Source organism: Calonectris borealis, chromosome 13 (genome assembly GCF_964195595.1).
Source record: "Calonectris borealis chromosome 13, bCalBor7.hap1.2, whole genome shotgun sequence".
NCBI classification, from domain to species: domain Eukaryota; kingdom Metazoa; phylum Chordata; class Aves; order Procellariiformes; family Procellariidae; genus Calonectris; species Calonectris borealis.
The window spans coordinates 23,456,189-23,476,742 of record NC_134324.1 but is presented as its reverse complement, the minus strand read 5'-3'; the positions used below and the strand labels follow the sequence as shown (position 1 = coordinate 23,476,742).

The 20,554-nt window shown below is 46.0% G+C and overlaps 1 protein-coding gene across 1 annotated transcript in view; it reads right to left on the bottom strand.

Annotated features, from left to right (window-relative positions):
- The window catches only part of ZNF185 (zinc finger protein 185 with LIM domain), a 32,483-nt gene extending 12,852 nt beyond the window's left edge, over positions 1-19,631 (bottom strand). The window contains exons 1-18 of the mRNA XM_075161830.1: positions 19,607-19,631; positions 16,897-17,035; positions 16,254-16,313; positions 14,695-14,733; positions 13,989-14,063; positions 13,071-13,145; positions 12,342-12,422; positions 11,225-11,308; positions 10,003-10,041; positions 9,280-9,363; positions 7,234-7,308; positions 6,487-6,567; positions 5,971-6,039; positions 4,286-4,369; positions 3,230-3,274; positions 2,697-2,846; positions 1,814-1,897; positions 1,212-1,307 (exon numbers count right to left, since the gene is read on the bottom strand). Of these exons, the coding sequence (XP_075017931.1) occupies positions 1,212-1,307; positions 1,814-1,897; positions 2,697-2,846; positions 3,230-3,274; positions 4,286-4,369; positions 5,971-6,039; positions 6,487-6,567; positions 7,234-7,308; positions 9,280-9,363; positions 10,003-10,041; positions 11,225-11,308; positions 12,342-12,422; positions 13,071-13,145; positions 13,989-14,063; positions 14,695-14,733; positions 16,254-16,313; positions 16,897-17,035; positions 19,607-19,631 (1,385 nt within the window). The remainder of the gene's footprint in view (positions 1-1,211; positions 1,308-1,813; positions 1,898-2,696; positions 2,847-3,229; positions 3,275-4,285; positions 4,370-5,970; positions 6,040-6,486; positions 6,568-7,233; positions 7,309-9,279; positions 9,364-10,002; positions 10,042-11,224; positions 11,309-12,341; positions 12,423-13,070; positions 13,146-13,988; positions 14,064-14,694; positions 14,734-16,253; positions 16,314-16,896; positions 17,036-19,606) is intronic.
- Positions 19,632-20,554: the final 923 nt, after the last annotated feature.

The window sequence follows — 20,554 nt, the reverse complement described above, 5'->3', positions numbered from 1 at the left end:
GTGGACTCTGAGGGAATCGCTTGGGAAATGGCTGTGTTGGAGTTGTGCTTTATGAGACTTAACACTCCACAGCTCCGTTTAGCTCTGCCTTTTCTCCTGGAAGGGGGAAAGGAAGGGCCATCGGGAGCTTTCTGCCTGACAATACCGTTCCAGACACGGAGTATTAGCCAAGAAAACCTGACCTAAGTCATGCCAGCAAGGAAGGATGGTAAAGACATGGATGTCCAAACAAAGCTGGACTGAGGAGAAATGTGGCTTATTCCTAGCCCTGCTGCTAATTCAGGATGCAATTCAGCCATCCATGTACAGCTGGCATCTGAAATAGGCATTCAATGGAGATGTCCAAAAAGGGTGGGATATTCAGCATTTCTAGAAGGATCTTTTTTTATCTCACCTGTGGCAATAGACGGAGTCTGAACAACTACTGCAGAGCAAAACCTCTCTTTCCTCAGCAGACTCGTGATGGGGGAGTCAAGAGACTCCTCCCTCACTGCAAGTCTTTTGGCAAAACACTTTTTAGCTCATTGGGTTTCTGTTTGCTTATCTAGTGGGATAGGAACCCCTCCAGGGGAGCACTGTGGCTGCCTCCACTAAGGTTTTAGGGCATACAGTGCTGTAGAAGTGATGATGATGATGATGACAGTTGTTTGGCTGTGAGTTTTTAGAGATCTTTGCCACCTCTGCACTAGGGTGCAAAATCCAAAGTACTCAAAAGCTGTACCAGTCCATGCAAATGGACTCCCAGGAGTACACCCCAATTGTGCTACTGCCCCAGTTCATATCTGGCTCCGTGCCTTGGGCTTCTCCCGCAGAAGGCAAGGGAGAAGAAGTGGGTGATGCACACTCATATCCCACCCCAGGACTGGTACAGGATGCAGCAGACATCTCTGTCCAGACTCATAAGCACCGGACAGGTGGAGCCGAAGGGGGGTCAGAGCTGAACCGTGCTGCGTGCAGCAAGGCTAGGCGCTGCTGGGAAGAAATTGGGAAATGTTAAGTTCTGTGTGGTTAGTCTTCAGTGAACACAGTAGGAAACTTACTACTTCAATGGAGGCTGGAGAGAGAAGCAGTTTAGAGCTGCTTGGACAAATGGCCCTTACTATGATGTTGTTCTTGTGCTCGATTTTTCCTAAGGAATCAGTATTTCCAAGGCTTTCAACAATGAGAAAGAACATATTAGCAAATATGGGGTTAGCACCCCAGGTCCTTACACTTCATTCCAGTAAGGCTTGCTGTATGCTGGGACCTTCGGACTCGTGTATCTGCTCTCTTGGGTGCTGCTTCCCTCCTCGTAGCCCAGGACAGATCTGATAATCAAAGAAAGGCCCATTACATCTTTAACAACTGGCACATGAATCATTGCACTAGTGAATACTATCTACTCACCAGGCAAGGTCACTCTCTACCATTCACTGTCCCACACCAGGATTTTTCTCTAGGGACCACATTTAGACTGCAGTTGCATTTCAATGTATTTCAGCTGCCTTTCAGCTCCCTTGCTGCCACTCCAGCATCACTGCAGCATTTCACTGGACTATCAGCAAATGAGAAGGTAGTGACTGAACCCCACCAAGCATACAAGCACCAAGAGGAGAAAAAAGCTGGGGCGCTTGGCTCATATCAAAGAAGATGGAAGAGGGATACAATGCAAACCTCGTGGTTTATTTTGCAAGCTGCACTTTAAATCTCAGCACAGTTACCTTCATCCTTGGCACAAAGCTGTGAAAAGAAGCCTCTTTCTGTGCCTGCCCATTCAGATTTCCCTTAATCCTCAGTATTACTCATATGCCCACTAAATTTACCCCACTCTTACTTTTTAAAGGAATATTCTGTGTCCTCTAGGCGCACAGGGGCTCTCTCAGTAGGAGGAGAAGGGACATCAGACTGCAAGATAGACCTGTCAAAAAAAAGGAAGGAATCTACAGCTTGATAGCTTGCCAAAGGCTTCGAGGGGGGCTTGTATGAAGTAACAACACTGCACTTTATATGAGACCGGAAAACAGAAAGTAATTTTCTCAGAGAACTGATTTTCCTTCAGAAAAAACATTTTCACTATCTCTAATCAAGAAGAATAGAGGCTGTTAGTGGAACTAATGCAGTTACTTGGCCTCAATTCACACACGTCTTGGCTGGATACATGACTTTTCTGGCCTGTCACAGGATCATGCACCTGGGACAAAGCACAGTATCAATAACTGCAGGGAAGACGTTCCTACATTACTAGCAGCAGCTCTAGGTCTTGGGTTTTACACCATCCTACTGGGAACTTTGTGATTCTCCTCACGTCAGCTGGGAGGTTTGAAGACATTTTCTCACCTCAAGTCCTTTGGTGAGTCAATACATGGAGTCAAGTCCCAAAATAATGGACTAAAGTCAGTGAAGAAAGCAACTTCAGGGAGATTAGTGTGTTTGGTGTCAACAACAGCAATTCTTTCCTGACTCTGTGCCTCTGACATTGTCAGGGGAGCAAGCACGCTCTAAAAAGCATGTGAAAAGGAGACACTTTTGAGATCAATGTTAAAAGCAATGACAAAGCTGCTGTATCTGCTCCCAGGCTGCTTCTGAAGAAAGAAGTTGATGTGTAACAGTGAACAGAAAGAATGCTGTTCCCTGTTTAGCCACCTAGGATTTTCTGGCTCCCCTTGCTTTGTTGCCCAGTTTGGATTCTGCTTCCGACTTGACTCTGGACGAGTTACTTATTCTCCCCGCTACATCTGTGAGTACCAGCACCAGGCACTGACCTCGCAGGTTCAGACTTTGCATCATCCAGGTAGTGAGAGGTCTTGTACTGACGGTGCAGCTTGTCACCTGCATCTGCAGGTCTGTCCCTGCAACCAGAGTTGGACCTGGTAACAGAGGGAGTTTCGTGGGTCACAGAAGGAAGCTTAGCAAATTGGAGAACAGAGCAAGAAGCAAAAATACCAAACATGAGAGTTTCCTGTCTCAAACATAACATCTTTTCCTCCTTCCTGCTTAGCTCAGTAAGTTTCCTGCAGCAGACCTGAAGGGCAGAGACACAAATCCAACCACGCTAGTGCAAGGAAAAAAGCTGAAAGATTTCAGTCCATTTTGAGCTGGTGGATCATGTTCATCCCCCCTTTGCAAGTGCACGCAAGTGCTGCTCCCAGAACACATTTGTTAGGGCAGTACTAGGTCAGGAAAAGACTCCTCTCACTCTAAAGTCAAGAAGAAAAAGTGAATTTTACACTGTTAATAGGTTTACACTTACTTTGGTGGGTAAAATCCATTGTTGGCTTCTGCGTGTTCAGGATAACTGAAAAGGAGAGACATCAACTTTAGAACGCATCTTTGGTTTGGTTTGGGTGATGTTCTACAGTTATTTTCTTATGCATTAAATAAAAGAGAGAGGAGGAAATCCCTAAAACTTCCCAGAGACGTTCCTCAGTATATTTCTGCAGGAAAAATGGCAAGAAACTTTGGGGAAATTCAATGCGTATGAAGTACAAAGGAGCATTTAGTGACTCTGAACATCATCAACATATGACAGATGCCAGTGGTATGGAGTCATCTGGAAATTCAAGCCAGGACTCTTCCAAAAACAGTGGGATGTCCTACAGCCCACAGCTGCAACACAGGCACCTCCATCTGCACGCACAGCAGGGAAGGAACAGCCCTGACATCCTCTGGCTTGTCTCAGGGGAGCTGACAAAATGGGGAACTTCAGGTGTCTTGATCCAAAATCATATGTTTCTGTTTTCTTGTTTGCAGGCTGTGGGCAGTGAACAGCCCACGAGTGAAGAGCTCTCACTGAACTTCTCCTCTTCTGCATAACACAGGGGCAATCCCTGTTGTCCTAGTCACCTTCAGTGGATTGCTGAGAAGTACCCTCAGACTCACAGAGGTTTCTAGTTCAAATTAAACCAGTGTTTCCTAGAGAGGGAGGTGTGCCTCCAGAAGGTCCACTGACAGCGGTGAAGAGCAGCACAGTGTGGAGCCCAAGCTAAGGACATCCACTGGCTATCAGCTTGGTTGCATGCCAGAAACGCTGGTGCCCACGGGAGGAGCAGGATCCTGCCAAGGACAGGTCCTGGAGGGCTGGGGGCAGCTGATTCTCACAGACACAAAGGGCAAGCAGAGCGGTGACGGTGGACTTCATTTGGGCATTTGGAGACAACAACCAGCTCAGCTATACTGTTCTGCATACGATTATAGGATCTTTTTTCCATCAGTAAATATCCATTCAGAGTTTCCAGACAGCTCAAGAGTAGCAGTTTATGATTTGCATAATGCTAAAGTCAATAAAGGAATTTCACACTAACTCTACCTTCCATTTGTGGAAACCATGGTTGCTCTGGGGGCCAGTTCATCCCATGGGAACGGCTCAGACTTTTCCTTCAGAGGTTTGTCACTAGAAAAAGGGAAATGCCAGTGAGATACGACCTGACAGCATTTATATTGTATCATCCTAGAACAGCCTACTAACATTTAGTTAGGAGGAGCACAAAATGGGGCTAACTCAATATATCAGGATAGGAAGAGCCAACCTTCTCAGTACAGTGGGCCTGACTGCATGGGTTCATGGGTTACTTAGAGAGATGTCTTGCCCCCTGCAGCAAGGTACTGCTAACCCCTTTGCTCGGGTGAGCGTAAGTACCCTACAACAGTTGTCCTCTCTCTGCTCATGGGCCAGAAAGGCCTTCCTACAGGTCCACCAGCCGGACCCTACACCCATCTTTCACTCCCCCGGACCTGTCAAGCTGTGCGTCTGTCTCCTTCCTTCCCTGCCAATTACTCTCTCTCCAGTTTTAGGTGGCTTAAGTAATGAGGCATCCTCTAATTTCTGTGGGAGACTGACTCACAATTTGGAGCAGCTATGTGACCCAAATGACCCCAAGCACAATGAGCGCGTTGTAATCAGGCTGTCCCTGCAATGACGTGCAAGGATATATTTATGGGCCTCAGCTGAATGACCATGACAATGGTCCAGCCTCTACCTTTTCTCAAGCACTCTAGACTTTGCTTCAGCCCGAGATAGTGGTTTGGGAATGTTTCTAGCTTTATCTTCACTGATGGAGGTGGAGAGTGAGTTGCAATTAACATAATATGCATAATATGCTTAATATTATATACATATATAGCATATATACATAAATATATACATAAATAGCATAATATGCTACAGAAACTCATCTGGTGAATCCAAGCCTTCTACAGCTGCTCAAGTACAACAGGGTGAAACGAGAGGCCCCATGCACAACTCTGCCTACTTCAGTCTAGGCACAGCCAAAAATTCAGAGTGGTAACACTCAGAACAAAAGGAGCCCTGCTAATATGGGGTATATTTTAAAAATCTGAAATGCTCCTGTGTACAGTCCAGAGGATAAAGACTACTGGACATAAGCGTACAAGGAAGAATTCATCTCTCTCGGGAGGGCCAGAAGCTTCGTGCCCTCAACTGCAAGTTCCCTGTCTCCCCTGTGCAGCTACACAGTGTCAGAGCTCTGCCCCTTAATGTGTCCAGCACCTGTACCCATGCCTTTAGGTTCCCAATCAGTTCCTTCTTTCTTAGGTCTTCCTCCATACAACAGAGCTTTTTACACTTTCCCAATGTTCCGCCACCCCTTCAGACTTCCTACAGGTGCAGAGGACCAGAACCAATGTTAGCAGGAGCCACCAGCAACTGATGTTCAACACATCCCTCGTAGGTGGAAGAAGCTCCCCGGGGAACGGCAGTGGGAGGGCAACTGGAGCAGTAAAAAAATAAATGCGTGAAGGGACTTCAGGGACTGAGCCAGAAAGGAGAATCCTTGAGGGAGGTGAAGGAAGAGTAGAGAAAACTGACGAGTTGTAGCCTAGCCAGCAGATGATGCTCTTGGAGTGCAGCCCAGGATCATAATTGGAGAGATCCCATCTGTTTGAGACCACTAGCAGGTATATACTATTTCTGAGCAAAAAGCAGGGTTACACCTTATGTTCAGCAGCATAGATCAGCCTTTCTCAACTTCTTACCCGTCCCCATGCTGTGACATAGTTCCAGATGAGGATTTCCCATTAGGGGCCTGTCTGTTTTCACCGTTTCTGCAAGCAAAACAGCAAGAACGATTAGGTAGGGAGATGAGGGGACACAATGTGAGGCACAGGAAGTGTACGGCAAGGTGCTTGTTGGGAGTGTGCTATGTACAGTGCAGGGACTGGATTAAAATGAAAGTCTGATCAGTTTAGGAGGCAGAAAGGCCTGCAGTTTTGGGGCTCATATTCTCATCAGAAAGAACTGAGTGATGTTCAAGCTGAGGGAGGCCCACAGGTTCCATCTGGGTATATTTCCTCCCAGATTGCTAATGCTTTTGTAAAGGGTGCTTTCTTAGATTCCCTATGCTATAGTATTTATTGTTCCATGACTTCACTGTGTCCAGAACATTCGTGTATCTGGGAAAATACCACCACGCAGAGCCAAACTCTCCAGTGCAGCATGCCCCTTGCTATCGTTAGTGGAGCTTTAGGATGACGCAGGGCCAACAGACCTACCTGATTTCAGCAGAAGTGGAGATTCTCTCTGGAGTTTCACTCAAGGATGTGGTTGTTTGGCTCTTACTGCCTGTTTCAGGACTGCAAGAGAAGGCAAAGAAAAAACCTGTCATTCCTGAACAAACCAGCTCCTCACTGCAGCTGGCCAAAATTTTCCTGCACTGAAGTGTTCCTTACTGTGAATAAATAAAATGGAAAACAAACATCACTGTTTTCAATACATTCACTTACAAAGTTGTCTTATCAGAGGCAATTTTTAAATTAAAAACACTGATATTGCCAGGAATACCTATCTTCTGCCAATGATACACAAAGAACAAAAATAATAGAACAAGGTCAGTAACCAAAGCACTGTTTGCAGTGCTGTGGAAAACCATTTCAACATTTTTTTATACTATAGTCATGAATTCAATCAAACAGACAAAGTTGAAAGCAACTGAAAATTATTCCCCCACACACATTTGGTGAGAAAGAGTTCAGCATGTTTGGGTTTTTTCCTTTCAGATTTTGAGCACTTTTATCAGGATGTTGTCAGATTCTTGCAGGACATAACATGGATTTCAGACATAAAACCTTTTTAAAACAGCTGCCTGCATCTAAGAAAAGTCTCCCATGTACAAGGCTGACAAATTTGCTTCATTTCACCTCCCAGAGGGAGCTCACAGAAGCCTTTGACCTACAGCTACCTGTGGGCTGATACAGCCGCAAAAGATGTCCAAGACATCCTGGCTGTGCTATAAAACTTACCTGGAGGGAGACACTGCTGTTGTCTTTGGCTCATTCCAGGAAGACCCAGCGGTGGTTTTTCTTAGCCCATTAGTACTGACAAAAAAAAAACAAAACAGCAAGTAACAAAGCACTGAAGACAGAAGATTTTTTAGGTGCCTTCTCCTGTGGAGGGACACATCCTGCTTTCTGGCCCACAGCTCTTGTGTCTGCTTCCTGGGCAGTGAGGCCAAACCCCGCTGCGCAGGGACTCACACAGGCAGCTGTCCCTATGCACTGTTGACTGATGTGACTAGTATCTGCCTTCCTGCTGAAATACTGGCTCTTTAGAAAATGGCTTTTCCTATTTAACACAGCTGGAGCTGTTTCTATCCCCAACGTTTGAGTTTCCACTAAAAACCAACTTCCCCAAATGTATAGATTAAAGCTCAGTGCATCACAAAATTGATTTCACTATGTGCATGTGTGTAATACATGAGGAAGGGAGGGTAACTGCTTCCCAGCCTTGCCTCAAACCTGCACCACAATGGCACAAAATTGCTACCAAACTCATGAGGCAGCTCCTTCATCCTGAAAATAAAGCATTTTGGGCTGAAAGACCTCATTTTTTGGACTCCCTGCTAGGCCCACGAAGGACCAGAGTGGCAGAGAAGCTAATAATGCTGCTGCCTGGCATCAAGCCACCCCTCGGAGCAGGAATACAGAGCTGAATCCCAAATTAAACGAATCTGCTTGAAAACAGAGAAGGATTCTCCCGCCTAGGGCAAACATTTCTGTTTCAGCCAAACATTTCTGCATACTCGTCTCACTCAGCCCCACACCAGGGTGCCGGCTGTTCCTGACCAGCGTGGGCTACGGGAGGACGTCACTGCTGCCCTTTTACACCAGAGACAGCCCGTCCCCAGGTGTCACACACCATGGCAAGAACGCTCCGTCCTGTCTGCCACGGCTCCGTACGGCTCTGGGTATGCTTGGGCTTCACGGTAGCCTGTGAAAGGGGCTGGGGGCTTGAAATGAGGCTAGCCTTTCCCATCAAAGCAAAGATCAATTTAAAGATAATGAACCTCTCAAACCTCTCCGGTCACACCTATCTGTTGCTATCATGGTAGAATAATTAAACCTAAAGTCTAACAAAAGCAGAGAGCTGGCTCAGGGGACTGGAAATAATGAGATATTGAGTATTTCATGTCTAGGTGATGGGGTCAGTTCACGCAGCCAAGTTTGCTAGTAAAAGAAAATCATTACTATCTGATGGCTGCTTGATGGGTAGGTGAGCTCATCTAAACCTGCTCTGACTCCTCCTGTGAGTTGTCTTTCCAGAAGTGCCGCCAGGCTCATTCCTGTGGCTTACGAGCACCTTGTGAAGAGAGGACTGACCGGGCTGCGGAGTGTGATCAGGAGAGGGGCTCAGTGGCAGGTTGACACCATACAACTCACATTAGACTTGGCCTGTAGTTAAATACAGTTTGTCACCCTCCAGGGCCTCCATTTTTGAGAAACTACGAGGATCAAATATTCCTCAGTCTGAATGAGTTGACGTGCTTCATACCTTGTTTAGTTAGTGATCTATTTTGTCCTTTGAATTGGGGAAATTTTAAAAGACTTTTTAGGCAATCTGTGACTAGAGAGAGTAAATAAGGTTATGTTCTACACCATTTGTTTCTAATTTCTTCTTGTTTAGGAGTATCTCATTACTGAAGAAATGAAGACTGATTTAGCTGAGGTAAGATTAGATGACAAGAGAGAATCCAGAGCTGTTAGCAGCGACTACATGCTTGCTTTGGGGTGGGTCAGTTGGGTACTTTATGACACTCTGGCCTGTCCTCATGCCTGCCCTTTTGTTTCACCAAGTTAGCTGACCCCATTTTTCATTTTGGATCTTTCCCTTTTTGCAAGAAAGGGGCAATCAGGATTTTCTGAGAAGTCTCTTTTGAAAAACCTTCATCTCTAGTTGTGTTCAGATAGCTGCTACCTTGTAGATAAATGCAGTTTATCTGCAAAGATGGCAAATCAGTGTGCCCTAAAATCAAAGACAGTCAACACATTACTCCAGGATGAGGTAAATACCTGTTGTCATCTGGTGTAAACCTGCATGAACCAGACACAGTTGGACTCCTCCTCTGCTGTCCTTCCTCTTCTTCTATCTCAATTCTTTCAAAAGGCAGAAAGAGAGACAAATATTACACTGTTTCCTATTCCCCACTGCTAGCTAATTCAGGCAGTTTATTCTTGTTTTCCCTTAAGCTATGTTTTCCCTCTGTTTCCCCTAGAGGCAGATTTTTCCTGCTCCTCATGCTCCCTGTGCTCTGCTACTGGTGAGCATCTCAACTGACTGAATGAAGTGAGATCTTCAGCCCAAATCAGTGACATTTTGCTGTCACAGTCGCTTTACAAATGGTATCAGCTGAATGCTTAAATTCCAGAGAGCGCCCTAGGCATCGTTTCCCTATCATACCGACTGCTTTAGAAGTTAAATGCCTGAAGCCTGAAGAGTATTCACCCTGCAGGTTGGAACCAGCCTTCCCTGGAAGAAGAAAGGCAGTGAACGAGTCTCTCCTTGTTTCAGGTTGCCCATGACTCAAAGCATCATCAGTACTCTATGCTCGGCGTTTACAACACTGTGGGCTCTCAAAAGCCAGTGTGATTCAACCCAGAGCATCCTTTTTAAGGGAAGTGTCCCTCCTCTGCCTTGAAACACCTGGGGATCTCCTACGCCAGCATTTAAGAGCTGCCCTGGCACAGTACACAGACACACAACCCCACAGTACTTCCAGAGGGTCAGTGACCTACCTCTTTGCAAACAAGGGTGGAAATTCTTGTGTTGGGCTGCTGTAAAGGAAGCATAAAGGCAACAGTTAGAAGTCTGGAGGTAAAGACACACCTTGGGCAGGGGCAGCTCCCACAGAGCCTCTGACATATAATTGACCCATATGGTGCAAAGCATTAAGGGGTCATGTAACACCATTTGGGCAGAGCTGACAGTGACTGGGTATGTCAAACCTGTACAAATTACAGAGCAGAGGAAATAAAAATAGGAAGAGCAGCTAGTTATAACACGTGAAGTAAAGAAGCTTCCCCAAAGTGTCTTTTTAATTTTATACCTTCCCGATAGCTGTTTTCCTTCCTGCATACAAACCTGCCTCCCTCCATACCACACGATCCTCAGTGCACCAGAGGAAATAGCAGCCAGTGCGAACACCCTTAACGTCCTTACAAATCCTGTCCAAGCATTTCTCTCATTCTGGGCACAGTTGAGTGCTGCTGGCGCATCCCCTCCCTGCTTCCTCCTGCACTAGCAACCTCCTGGTGCCTCATTATGTCACCCTGAGTTATGTCAAGAGGAAAAGGATTTATAGTGAAAGCAAGACGCAAAAAAGTCACCATCATGGCTCCTGGGAGATCAGAGACCTTGGAAATGTGCTTTTTCTTCCCTCTCAGAGAAGAGATGGACAACAGAGCCTTGAGTACCAGTAGCTCCCACACATCCTTCACATTCCTGTTACACATCCACACATTACTGTTAGATTCTTTTTCCCCACAGAATTATTTTGAAGCTGCAACTAAGATCAGGATCTTGTAAATCTAGCTATTGTTCAAATACAATGTAAAGGCAAACTCTGTTGCAAAAAGCTGATCCATATTAGATGCAGTTTATATTTATTCTGATTTTCCCCTTACATGCAACAAAACTGGAGAGAGCAGTGTTAAGAACTGAGTCTGAAAATTGAAGTCTTGACTGCGGGCCCCAGGGAATTAGGGACTACCATGGTTTTTCTCTTCCTGAAATTTCATCCCTCTCAGTAAGGAAGACTTCCCAAGACTCCTGGAGGATTTCCTCAATTCTGCAGAAATCCTTGGCATTTCTAGAGAGACAGCAGCTACATCTTCTCCACTCATTGCAAAGGTACCCATCGCCTTCAGAGAGTCTTGGGTCAGGCCACCGTCCCTGCGACACCGCCTTCAACAGCCTCTTCCCTGTCTGCGGCCCCACACTTGCACGCTGAAGACTTACCCGTTGCTTTTCTTGGCCGCCGAGAGGACGTAAGCACGTTCTCTGCTGGCAGTGCGTCTCAGGACACTGTTGGCCGCCTCTGTCCTGGAAGAGAGGGAAGGGGTCACATTCTGCTCATGCTGTTAGTGGCTGCTGGGTGTAACCTTGAAGAGGCAATAGGTGAACAACCCAGTGGAGGCTTGTGCTAACCCTGACAGCTCCCATGCTCTGGGGAGCAGAAATTCAGCCAGAGTTAAGAGGAGTAACAATGTCTTATCTTTTTCTTTAGTATCATTCATGCTGGGCCACAGCACTTTCACATGGATGTAAAGCGTCAGGCAAAAAAAACCCCCAAACTTCCTCTTCCAGGAGGGCAGAGGGAGTTCCCCTTTCCAAGACCATGCAATATTGCATGCCGCAGGACAAAAAAAATGGGATACAGGCTTTGTGGCTGACATGCTACGTGGACTGCACTTGTCTATACAGACATCAGTACCACCAGATGTACCAAGGAAAAAGTGCAGATCTCTGAAAGGACTTGTATTGATTCATCGCCAGTGGGCAAATTACCAAGTGTTCATTTGTAAAAGTCTCCTATCTGAGGAAAAGTATCTTCAGAAACTCGACTGAAAGCAACAAGAACGCTGGCTGCATCAGATGCAGATCTACCGCACAGACAAAACACATTCTACTCCGGGTATGAGAATGAGACACCCATCCGGATCTGGACTTAGGTGCAAGTCCCCAAGTGGTCCAGACTCAAAGGCGCACACGTAGGCTCTGGGAGGGGGCTCCTCCCTTTACTGCCAGGCTATTTGTGCGTCTCTATCTTTTCACATAGACACTACGCAGCTGATGGATTCCACAAGCCATTTCCAGCTGCCAAATTAATTGGGGTATGCTGTCAGGTTGAATCATGTCAGGCTTTTAATTATATTTTGTTGGGAGTGCAGTCGCCTGTGGGCATAGATGCGCTCTGTGTAGAAATATCTGCTTATTATTATTTTATTGCAATCAGCCCTAATGGCTCAGCTGTAATCATCATCGAACTGACCCTCCCAGTAATGAACAGTTAAACTGAAGTAAGTCCACTTGTCACTGCCCCTGCAAGAAAAAGGTGGTTACCTGGAGGGCATACCTCTTTTTATGCTCATCTGGAGTAAAAGGCACATCCTCCTCATCCAAGTCCACTGATTTTTGCTTGACATTATATGGAGCTCTGAAATAGAAAGGGAAGGGGAGAGCCAGGGTAAGGGAACTGCCTCTGTAGACTGTTGCAGAGGCAGCACAAGCAAAACCCAAGGGCATGTGGAAATGGGTTCAGACCCTAAAAAGTGTTGCACGCAAGCGTGGAAGACACTTGTATTTTTCATGCACATTGGGGTATGCATGCCCCCACAGGATTTTGTTTTCTTAGTATAGGGGTTAAGCCTAGAGGCTGGTTCATAATAAATGCTCAGCTGCATTTCAGATTAGAGCCACAGTCTTTGACAGGAAAAGCTGCGTAGGAAACGTCAGCAGTGCTGTTCTGCCACAAGCCCCCTCCTTTCTGCTGGTTTCAGAAAGGCCAGCAATGCTGCAAACCAAGTCCCCAGGCTGCATCTTCCAGTTTCTGCCTTAATTACAACCAACTGATAAAACTCATTCCATACAAAGGCCATTACCAGTTTACGGAACGCCTTATGGCCCACACAGGCCTGGAGGTAGCACCGGGAACTGCTTCAGTTTCTACTGAAAGGTCTGCAGTGCTCAGCTGATGAAGCCATGACTGGCCAGGCATCCCTCTGCAGGTGGCTTCATCACTGAGGCTCAGGTGCTGCTGACCCTGTGCACAGACAGAAAGTGCTGCTCCCCTTTGCACACTCACAGTTTCTTGTAATCCTCAGTGGTCATCCTGTAGCCAGAGGAAGAACGGCACAGGCTCTGTCCCTTCGCGGCAGTGCTGCAGAAGGCACAAATCACATCTGTTAACAAGACCCTCCTGAGCTCTCGCCCTTCGCCACCCTCTTCCCCAGGTGAGCTCGTGCTCCACATGATGGGGGAAAACAGGGTGATCCCAAAGATCCGCTCTCTGAATTCAGGGAATCCTATTTAATTGAAGGGCAGCATTTCCCTTCTTTTCACAGCCTTGGACTAGGATTTGAGGTCTACTTTGCTTCCCCAGGGCCACTGTGAGTTGTCAGAGCCGGTATGGGCATACCCTTCTGTGGGATGGTGCTACTCTGTCCCAGGATCAGCCAGTGAGAAGGAAGATGACACCTTGTGGCATCGTCCTTCTCCCCAGATGAATCAAAACAGGGAGGAAAATGAGGTTTCAAAGGTTTCACCTGAGGTGCAACAAAGCATCTGCTTAGATCAGAGCCGTGCTTAGATCTTACTTACTAGAATTAAATACAAGTGCCTGTCACAAGACAGGTTTCAAAAAAACCCAAAACAAACACATTAAAAACATCACAATGAAGTGTTACAGCTTTGCAAGGATTCCTTGTGACTTGTCCCCCACTCAAAACTATTTGCCAAATTAAACCCAAACCCATGAGTACTTTCACAGCCAACTGCCATCCCATGCTCTGGTGAGGAAAATACGGAGTTTGATGCCTTGTCTTTTTTCCCATGTCTGCTGAATGGAGCTGTTAAATGAACAGCCACGTCTTGCAGCATTTAGTAGGGATTTAGTGGAGCTCAGTGGAAGCCCACAAGCACTGGCCAAAGTAAAAGGATGACTAGAAATATACACAATGTTTAAAAGCTCATTTTCATGAAGAAGAGGAAGACACACACATACCTTTTTTGTGCTTCATTAGAAGATGAAGAATCTGGCACAGAAGAGGTCTTATCGATGGTTCTTGTGAACACCCCTCTGAGGAGAAAAGAGGCATGTTATATTTTTTGCAGGACAGAGTTTGGACCTAAAATTAAGAGACTTGCAGCCACTCTTTGTCCTAACAGTGTCTGTGTGTTCTGTCAGGAGGAAGGTGCTGGCTCAGGACACCGAGAATTAGAAAGTGCTTCCTTGGGAGAGTCATCCTGAGAAAAGTCCCATCTTACTACTCCCTGGCCTTAGACAACACGGTAAAATCAGCTCGCACCCAGGCTTGGGTGTGGTATCACAGGGCTTGCCAACCTGTTTAGGATTACGGTGGCATCAGAGTCCCCCCCCAACAGCCCATGTGTCAGAAGAAGCTGAAGCACACAAGCCCCATCACTGGTGGTGTGCGGATCACAAGGATGATGGAACATTTTCATAGCACGACAATCCTTCCATGTGTGATCATTCTATCATAGAGAGGAGATCTGATTTTCTGTTAACATCATCAAACTACCTGTTAAACAAAATACTCAGGACTCTCTCTTCGCCAAGGTACTCCCTGAGCATTGTAATGTTCCTAACTAATAGGAGAACCCAAGAGATAGTAATATTTTTCATGCTTGTTGCTCTTGATCTAGTTCTCCTTCCCCTACAGCCCAAATACATGCCGCTCTATACCAACCTGATGAGGTAACCGGATTGAGGCTTGGAGGCAGAAGACCTGTGCAAAGAACAGACATCAGTGAATTAAGAAACATGGGGAAAACCCACAGCAGCAGCAGCACCAGTATTAAAGGGAAATGTCCACATGGCTGTCAAGCCAAAAATCTAGCTAAATGGGCTTTGAGTGATACCTCAGCTGCTGCACCAAAATTAACCTTGGCAGGATTCTTTAAAAATGAATAATCATCAGAACAAGCTCTATAAAAGATTTTTATAAGAAAAGTGAATTTTAGAGTTAGCCAATTAAAATTAGCCATGCTGACAGTGTTTTCTGGCTCAAAATTAAGTCTGCAGATTGATGGCACAGAGAGGGGAAATTAGATATAGTAAAGATCCTGGTTGTTTTATCACAGGAAAACATCACCTTCACACTAACTTCTCTGAGGGTCCATTCTGAGGAAGGGAGTGCAGCATAGCTCCTCTGGAGGGAAAGGAAAGGGATACCATCAGGTGGGGATCTGGTCCCTTGCACCAGGGCAGGAGGAAGCATCCCTGGAACCTGCTTCAAGCTGTCTTGGAGACATCTTCCTGAGAGCAAGGTGGGGACCAGGATGGGCCTCAAGGACCTGGTTCCCATCAAATGAGCTCAGACAGGCTCCCTTCACACCTGCCCAGATACCACCCCCTCTTTTCCTGTCTGTCCAGGTGCCCTTAGGATCACAAGATAATTCAGTAAGAAAGCTCAGCAGGTCTCTGCTCTAACCTCCTGTTCCAAGCAGAGTCAGCCATCAGGTCAGAGCTTAGAAGGAAGGCAGGTTTACACTGCCCGTCACTACATGCTTGAGGTGACGGCCAAGCTCAAATTTATCCGGTTGCCTTCACAGACACAGAAATGCAAACTCACTGCAGGCTTAGCCTAGCTCTGGAGCTCTCTGGATGGGATGAGCTGGAGGAAAATGAGTGCTGAGCACAGCCCCAAGCTCTTGTTTCTGCAGTGTCCTCAGAGCAGGCACCAGCAGGGTGTAGCCCATCTCAGCCCCATTGCCTAGCTGTTTCCTGAGCACTGAGCTTTGAATGAGAGCTGCAGGGAAGCCGAGTTGTCCAGCTTGGTGTATGAATGCCTGTCCTCACTGAAGAATAAACAGATCCTGAGTGTCCTGGACTCCCTGTCACTCACCTTCTGTCAACTTCAGGCCCTCAACACATTTGTGTGAAGATGCCCCTTCAGATGCCACATTTCCAATGTCACAAATGTCCCTGTTTTTACTTATCCTGTGCCTGATAAAGCACTATGCTGCAGAGAGAGGCAGAAAGAGGTAGGGCACGGCAGGGAAACCATCCTGTCTAATTGCAACAAGAAGTGACAAGACCTGGCACAGAAAAAGGGAGAGGAAGCAGGAAACTGGTCATGGGAGAGGGCGTACTCCTCAAGGACTGTATTTTTCAACACAATCGCAGCCGTGAGTGGGTATGAGGAGGTGAAGAAAGAGCAGACATTTGTGAAGAACCAGTGACAGCATGCACCGACCCCATGAGATAACATGGAAGGGAAGCAACAGGATGGGTCCCCAAAATTACCTGTCGCTCTGGGGAGCAATAGGTGTTGAGGCTGGGGATCCCCCACTGGCCCGTCCAGACCTGAGTAAAGAGAAAACACAATGACATAATTAACTTCTGATCTTGCTGAGCTGCTTTGCTGAACACAGCAGTGATGTTTTTGGAGAGAATTGCTAAGAGAAGACCGATTTGGGCTTGGTTTTGTTTCTCATTACAGAGAAGCTGGTGCAGATTGTGGTGTTCTCTGGTACAGGGGTGGCTGCGTGACACAGCCCTGCGAGCTGGAAGGGGAGATGCAGACCTGGCTGTTTTATCACTTAAACTCCCTCTCATCAAGGTCTGCCCCTTCATTTGTCACTCCAGAGACGGTGAAACACAATCTGGCTTAAAAAAACTTTAGAGTTCTCCTGAGACTTCAAATCTGCCTGTGCTGCTGGATTCCCAGCTCCCAGGAAAGGCCATTTCTCAGAGCTTCTCCCCAATCTGCATTTATCAAAATTAAACAGGAGCATCGCTTCCCTTTGGCAGTGTCATTTCATGGGGACCCCAAAACACCCTAGCACCACATGTGCTGCTTCTGCAGGCTGGAGAACAGAGTACTCATGGGAGGTTGATGAGGGAAAGGGAAGGGAGAAGAGGAGTGTTCCTCAGTGGCCACACTTACAGCGGGCTGCTCTTCTTCTCATCCTCAGAGTCCGAGTTATGGTGGTGGATCCAGCTCTTATCTCCTTTCAGGGTGGTGCGAACCTTCATCTGCTTAATGATCCTCCTGCGGTCTTCATCAGTGGATGGAATGACACGTCCTAGGAGAGGCAGAGGGAAAGGAAGGAGAGAGAAGGTTGCTGAGAAAGGGCCAGAATTCACAGCGCCAGCAGGTGAGCAGGGGTAAATCTCAGACAGCAGGGAGCACAGGTCTCCTTTCAGTCAGAGATTCAACCACTGAATGAGTCTTTTGCCACTTCTGATGAAAGATGGAAACAAGCCGTCATCCAGACTTCAGGATCAATTTACCCTGAAGCATCACCTCCTCTATCGAGATTCATACAGTTTTTTCTCTCCTTTCAGAGGACTGTTCAACATTAATGAGTCATTTTCTCTCAGGAAGACCAAAGACATTCAGTGGGTGGTCTAATCACATATTTACAAAGCAGTGAGTTTCCTTTGGCATTTCCCATCACATCAGCTCTAGCATGAGGCTTTTTTGGTTTGTGGGAGAGGATGATACATCTGGAGCATGAAGCTGAGCCAAGAATTGGGGGATAGAGGTAAGCCATAAAATGCAAACACCCAGCTGTCAGCTTTCTCTGGTGGTCTGTCAGAGTTGGAGGAGACATGTCCTTTGGTTCCTCATTTCCACATTTCCATTACAGAGTTCAGTTTCAAAAACATATTCTCAAACCACGTCTCCCTAACGATGTGGTTCTGGCCCAAATCTGGAAATGTCCTATCCTGTATGGTCTCTCTTTTGCTGTCCAACAGCAACTCTGCCACCATCCTCATTCTGCTCCTTGTCTCTGTTCAGGCAATGAACCAAAACTACATTCTCTGGTTGAGAAAGTCAGCAACAGCAATTAAAACATAAAATTAGAATGTAGGAAATTGCAGAATGTCATGGATTAGGAGTTGCTAAGACCTCCCGGTAGGAAAAAGATTGGGTAAAAAAAGCACAGGCTAATGGGGAGGAGTATTAAAGCCAAAAATATTGGGAGCAGGCAGGGGAGGACATGGGAGGCTGGGGAAGAGGAAACAGTCTCTCACAAGGGAAGGAAATGTGCAGGTGAGTGATATGAAGGGCTTCGGTCATCCTTGAGTGCCAAAGTCCTGCTGGACCAAATTGATTGCAGCTGGATATTATTAAAGAAAAAAAACCAAACAAACAGGAATTTTAACTGGGAAATTCCCCATCCAGCATTTCCTTCTGAGGGAAATAGCTGTTTTCACATGGGGAAATTGTAAGATGAAGACCAGATAAGGAAACCTCCTTTTCTATGTATTTCTGGCTATCTTCCATCTTTGCCATTTTGGAAATGACTGGTAAAGGCTGAAAACACCAAGCCTGCTCTCCTCGTCACACTTGGACCAATACAGCTCAGGGATTTAGAGAAACCAACAAGTTATTGCAGCTTTACAACTTCTTATCATCTAAGCCAAGGAAACTGCCTGCCTGCACACTCTTAGCCTGTGGCAAACATGAAATAATTCAATTTAGCTACCAGGAAAGGAGGGTCAGCTAAGTCTCTACATCTTGTGCTTGCCCAGAAATAGTTATCTCTGAGCAGCTGACATGCAGTAAATTGATTAATCTCCGACACATGGTCATGTGTTTCAAGTATATGTTATATAGGGGGTATATGTTATGTAGGGGCAGGATTTTATTTTTTTTTTAAACAGCTGGTCAGATTGGATTGTCTCTAAGGAAAACACAGCTGTAGCAATGAAGAGAATGTCCTTCCTCATGTGGAATTAGCAGTAGCAGTTAAAAGGCACACTTATGCAGGGCCACATCTACGTCAGGATGCAGTTTAGGGACCAGCAGTAACACTCTTCATGGGGAGCACCTGGAAAGGGAAGATCTGCTTTTCTTAGCACTGAAATTGAAAATAAAATCTATTGCCTAATGGAAATGAATAAGGCATTTCCACTCTTCTCCAGATTACTGTTTCAGGTTACCTATGGATTTGGAAGCATCATCCCATCTATTCACATCTAAAGGTCCTGTGATCATCTGTTGCTTAAAAATTAAATCTCACTCTGCCACAGAATTCTACAGCTTGGGCATGTTCCTGGGACAACTCAGAGCAATTGAGTATGATTTTTTCACACTCCTTTGATAATAAGACATTATTAGGAGTTTATGAATAATAAAGGCAGTCTTCTCATGTATGGATATTGCACACTGCACAAGGGTGGTCTCCAGCCCACAGACTTTTGTTTTTTATCTCTAGAAGACACAAGAGGGTGTGGGCAGACAGAGATACAGGGAAGCCATCCTGGTCAGCTGCTGCACTGGCTGCTAATTGCTGCTGTATTTTCAGTAGACATTTCAAAGACAGAAAATTTTAAGGAGGGTCTTCAAAAGAGAATAATATGGGAGTTTATTAGTCTTTTGCTCATCTCAAAACCTCAGCCAGGCTATAAGCTCTCCAGCTCTGTATACCTTCACGGACACTGAAATTATAGCCAAATGCACATAATTTTGGAGCTGCAGGTTGGAGCAGGTCCCAGGCAAGGAAGAGGTGTCCTCTACCCTTGGATACACTGCACGGAGGGAGTTGAGCAGAGACGTTACAGCAGATACAACTGAGCAAAGACGGCAAAGGAAAGCCATGACAGTGGACAGATCCCCAACGGCTTGGGATGGGGAAAGGAATTACCTTTACTGACACCCAAGGACATCATGGTTCTCAGAATCGCCTTCCCCTTCAGTTACTGTTTGAAGTAACACCAAGCCCCTGGAAGAAATGAAAAAGTGGAAAAGCAGGTTAGTAGTTCTGATATAAAAAGCTCTGAAGTTATGTGGAAGGGAGAGCATCACAACAGTGTCACAGCCACGGAGCCTAGAGGATGGGGATACCGTGGCATATATACCAGAGTTGTGATTTCTCCCCATGCCATGTACCTTCAGCATCAAGGATAGGAAAAATCAAATGGGTGTGTTCTCCACATCAGTAAGTCTTCAGATTGGCCATGACGGATGGGTCCTTCCAGGTCTGGGAGGAAAGCGGTGGAGGAGACCTTAGCAAAAGTGCCCAGAGCCACCCACGTGGGACAGACCTTCTGGAGTCTATAGAACCCAGAGCAGCTGAGGCTGCTTGGGTGAACCTCGGTATTTTTGTCCAGCAGGAGTATGACATAAGGGCTCTTGACAAATTTCAGTCGGCAGAGATATCAGTTATATATTGCAGAGGGAACGTCTTACCACCTCTCTCAGAAGCAAGAGTTAGTTCTGGCAGCTGGGCCCCTCCTTCAAATGACCACAGTAAAGCAGCAAGGAGAAACTCCTGGATGTACAACCTTGGAGATGATCTGAGATTAGGAATTTGCAGAGCACTGATTGTTTAGTGCTGTAGTTGAATCAAAAACAACTACAAACTAAAAGTCAGAAAAAAAATTTGGTTGTTTCAGATTCTGCCAAGACCTTTTTTTTTTTTAATTTGTAAACAAACCAACAAACAAAAGAAAGCAAAACCCCTCAAAATGGACACACTGTTTTGAGGTTAGTAGAACCCAGGTTAATTCAGCACCAGATTACATTTTTATCAGTAATGTTTCTTTTCTTTTTTCACTCTAAAGTTTTTCGGGTAAGCTGTGGGATGAGTCCT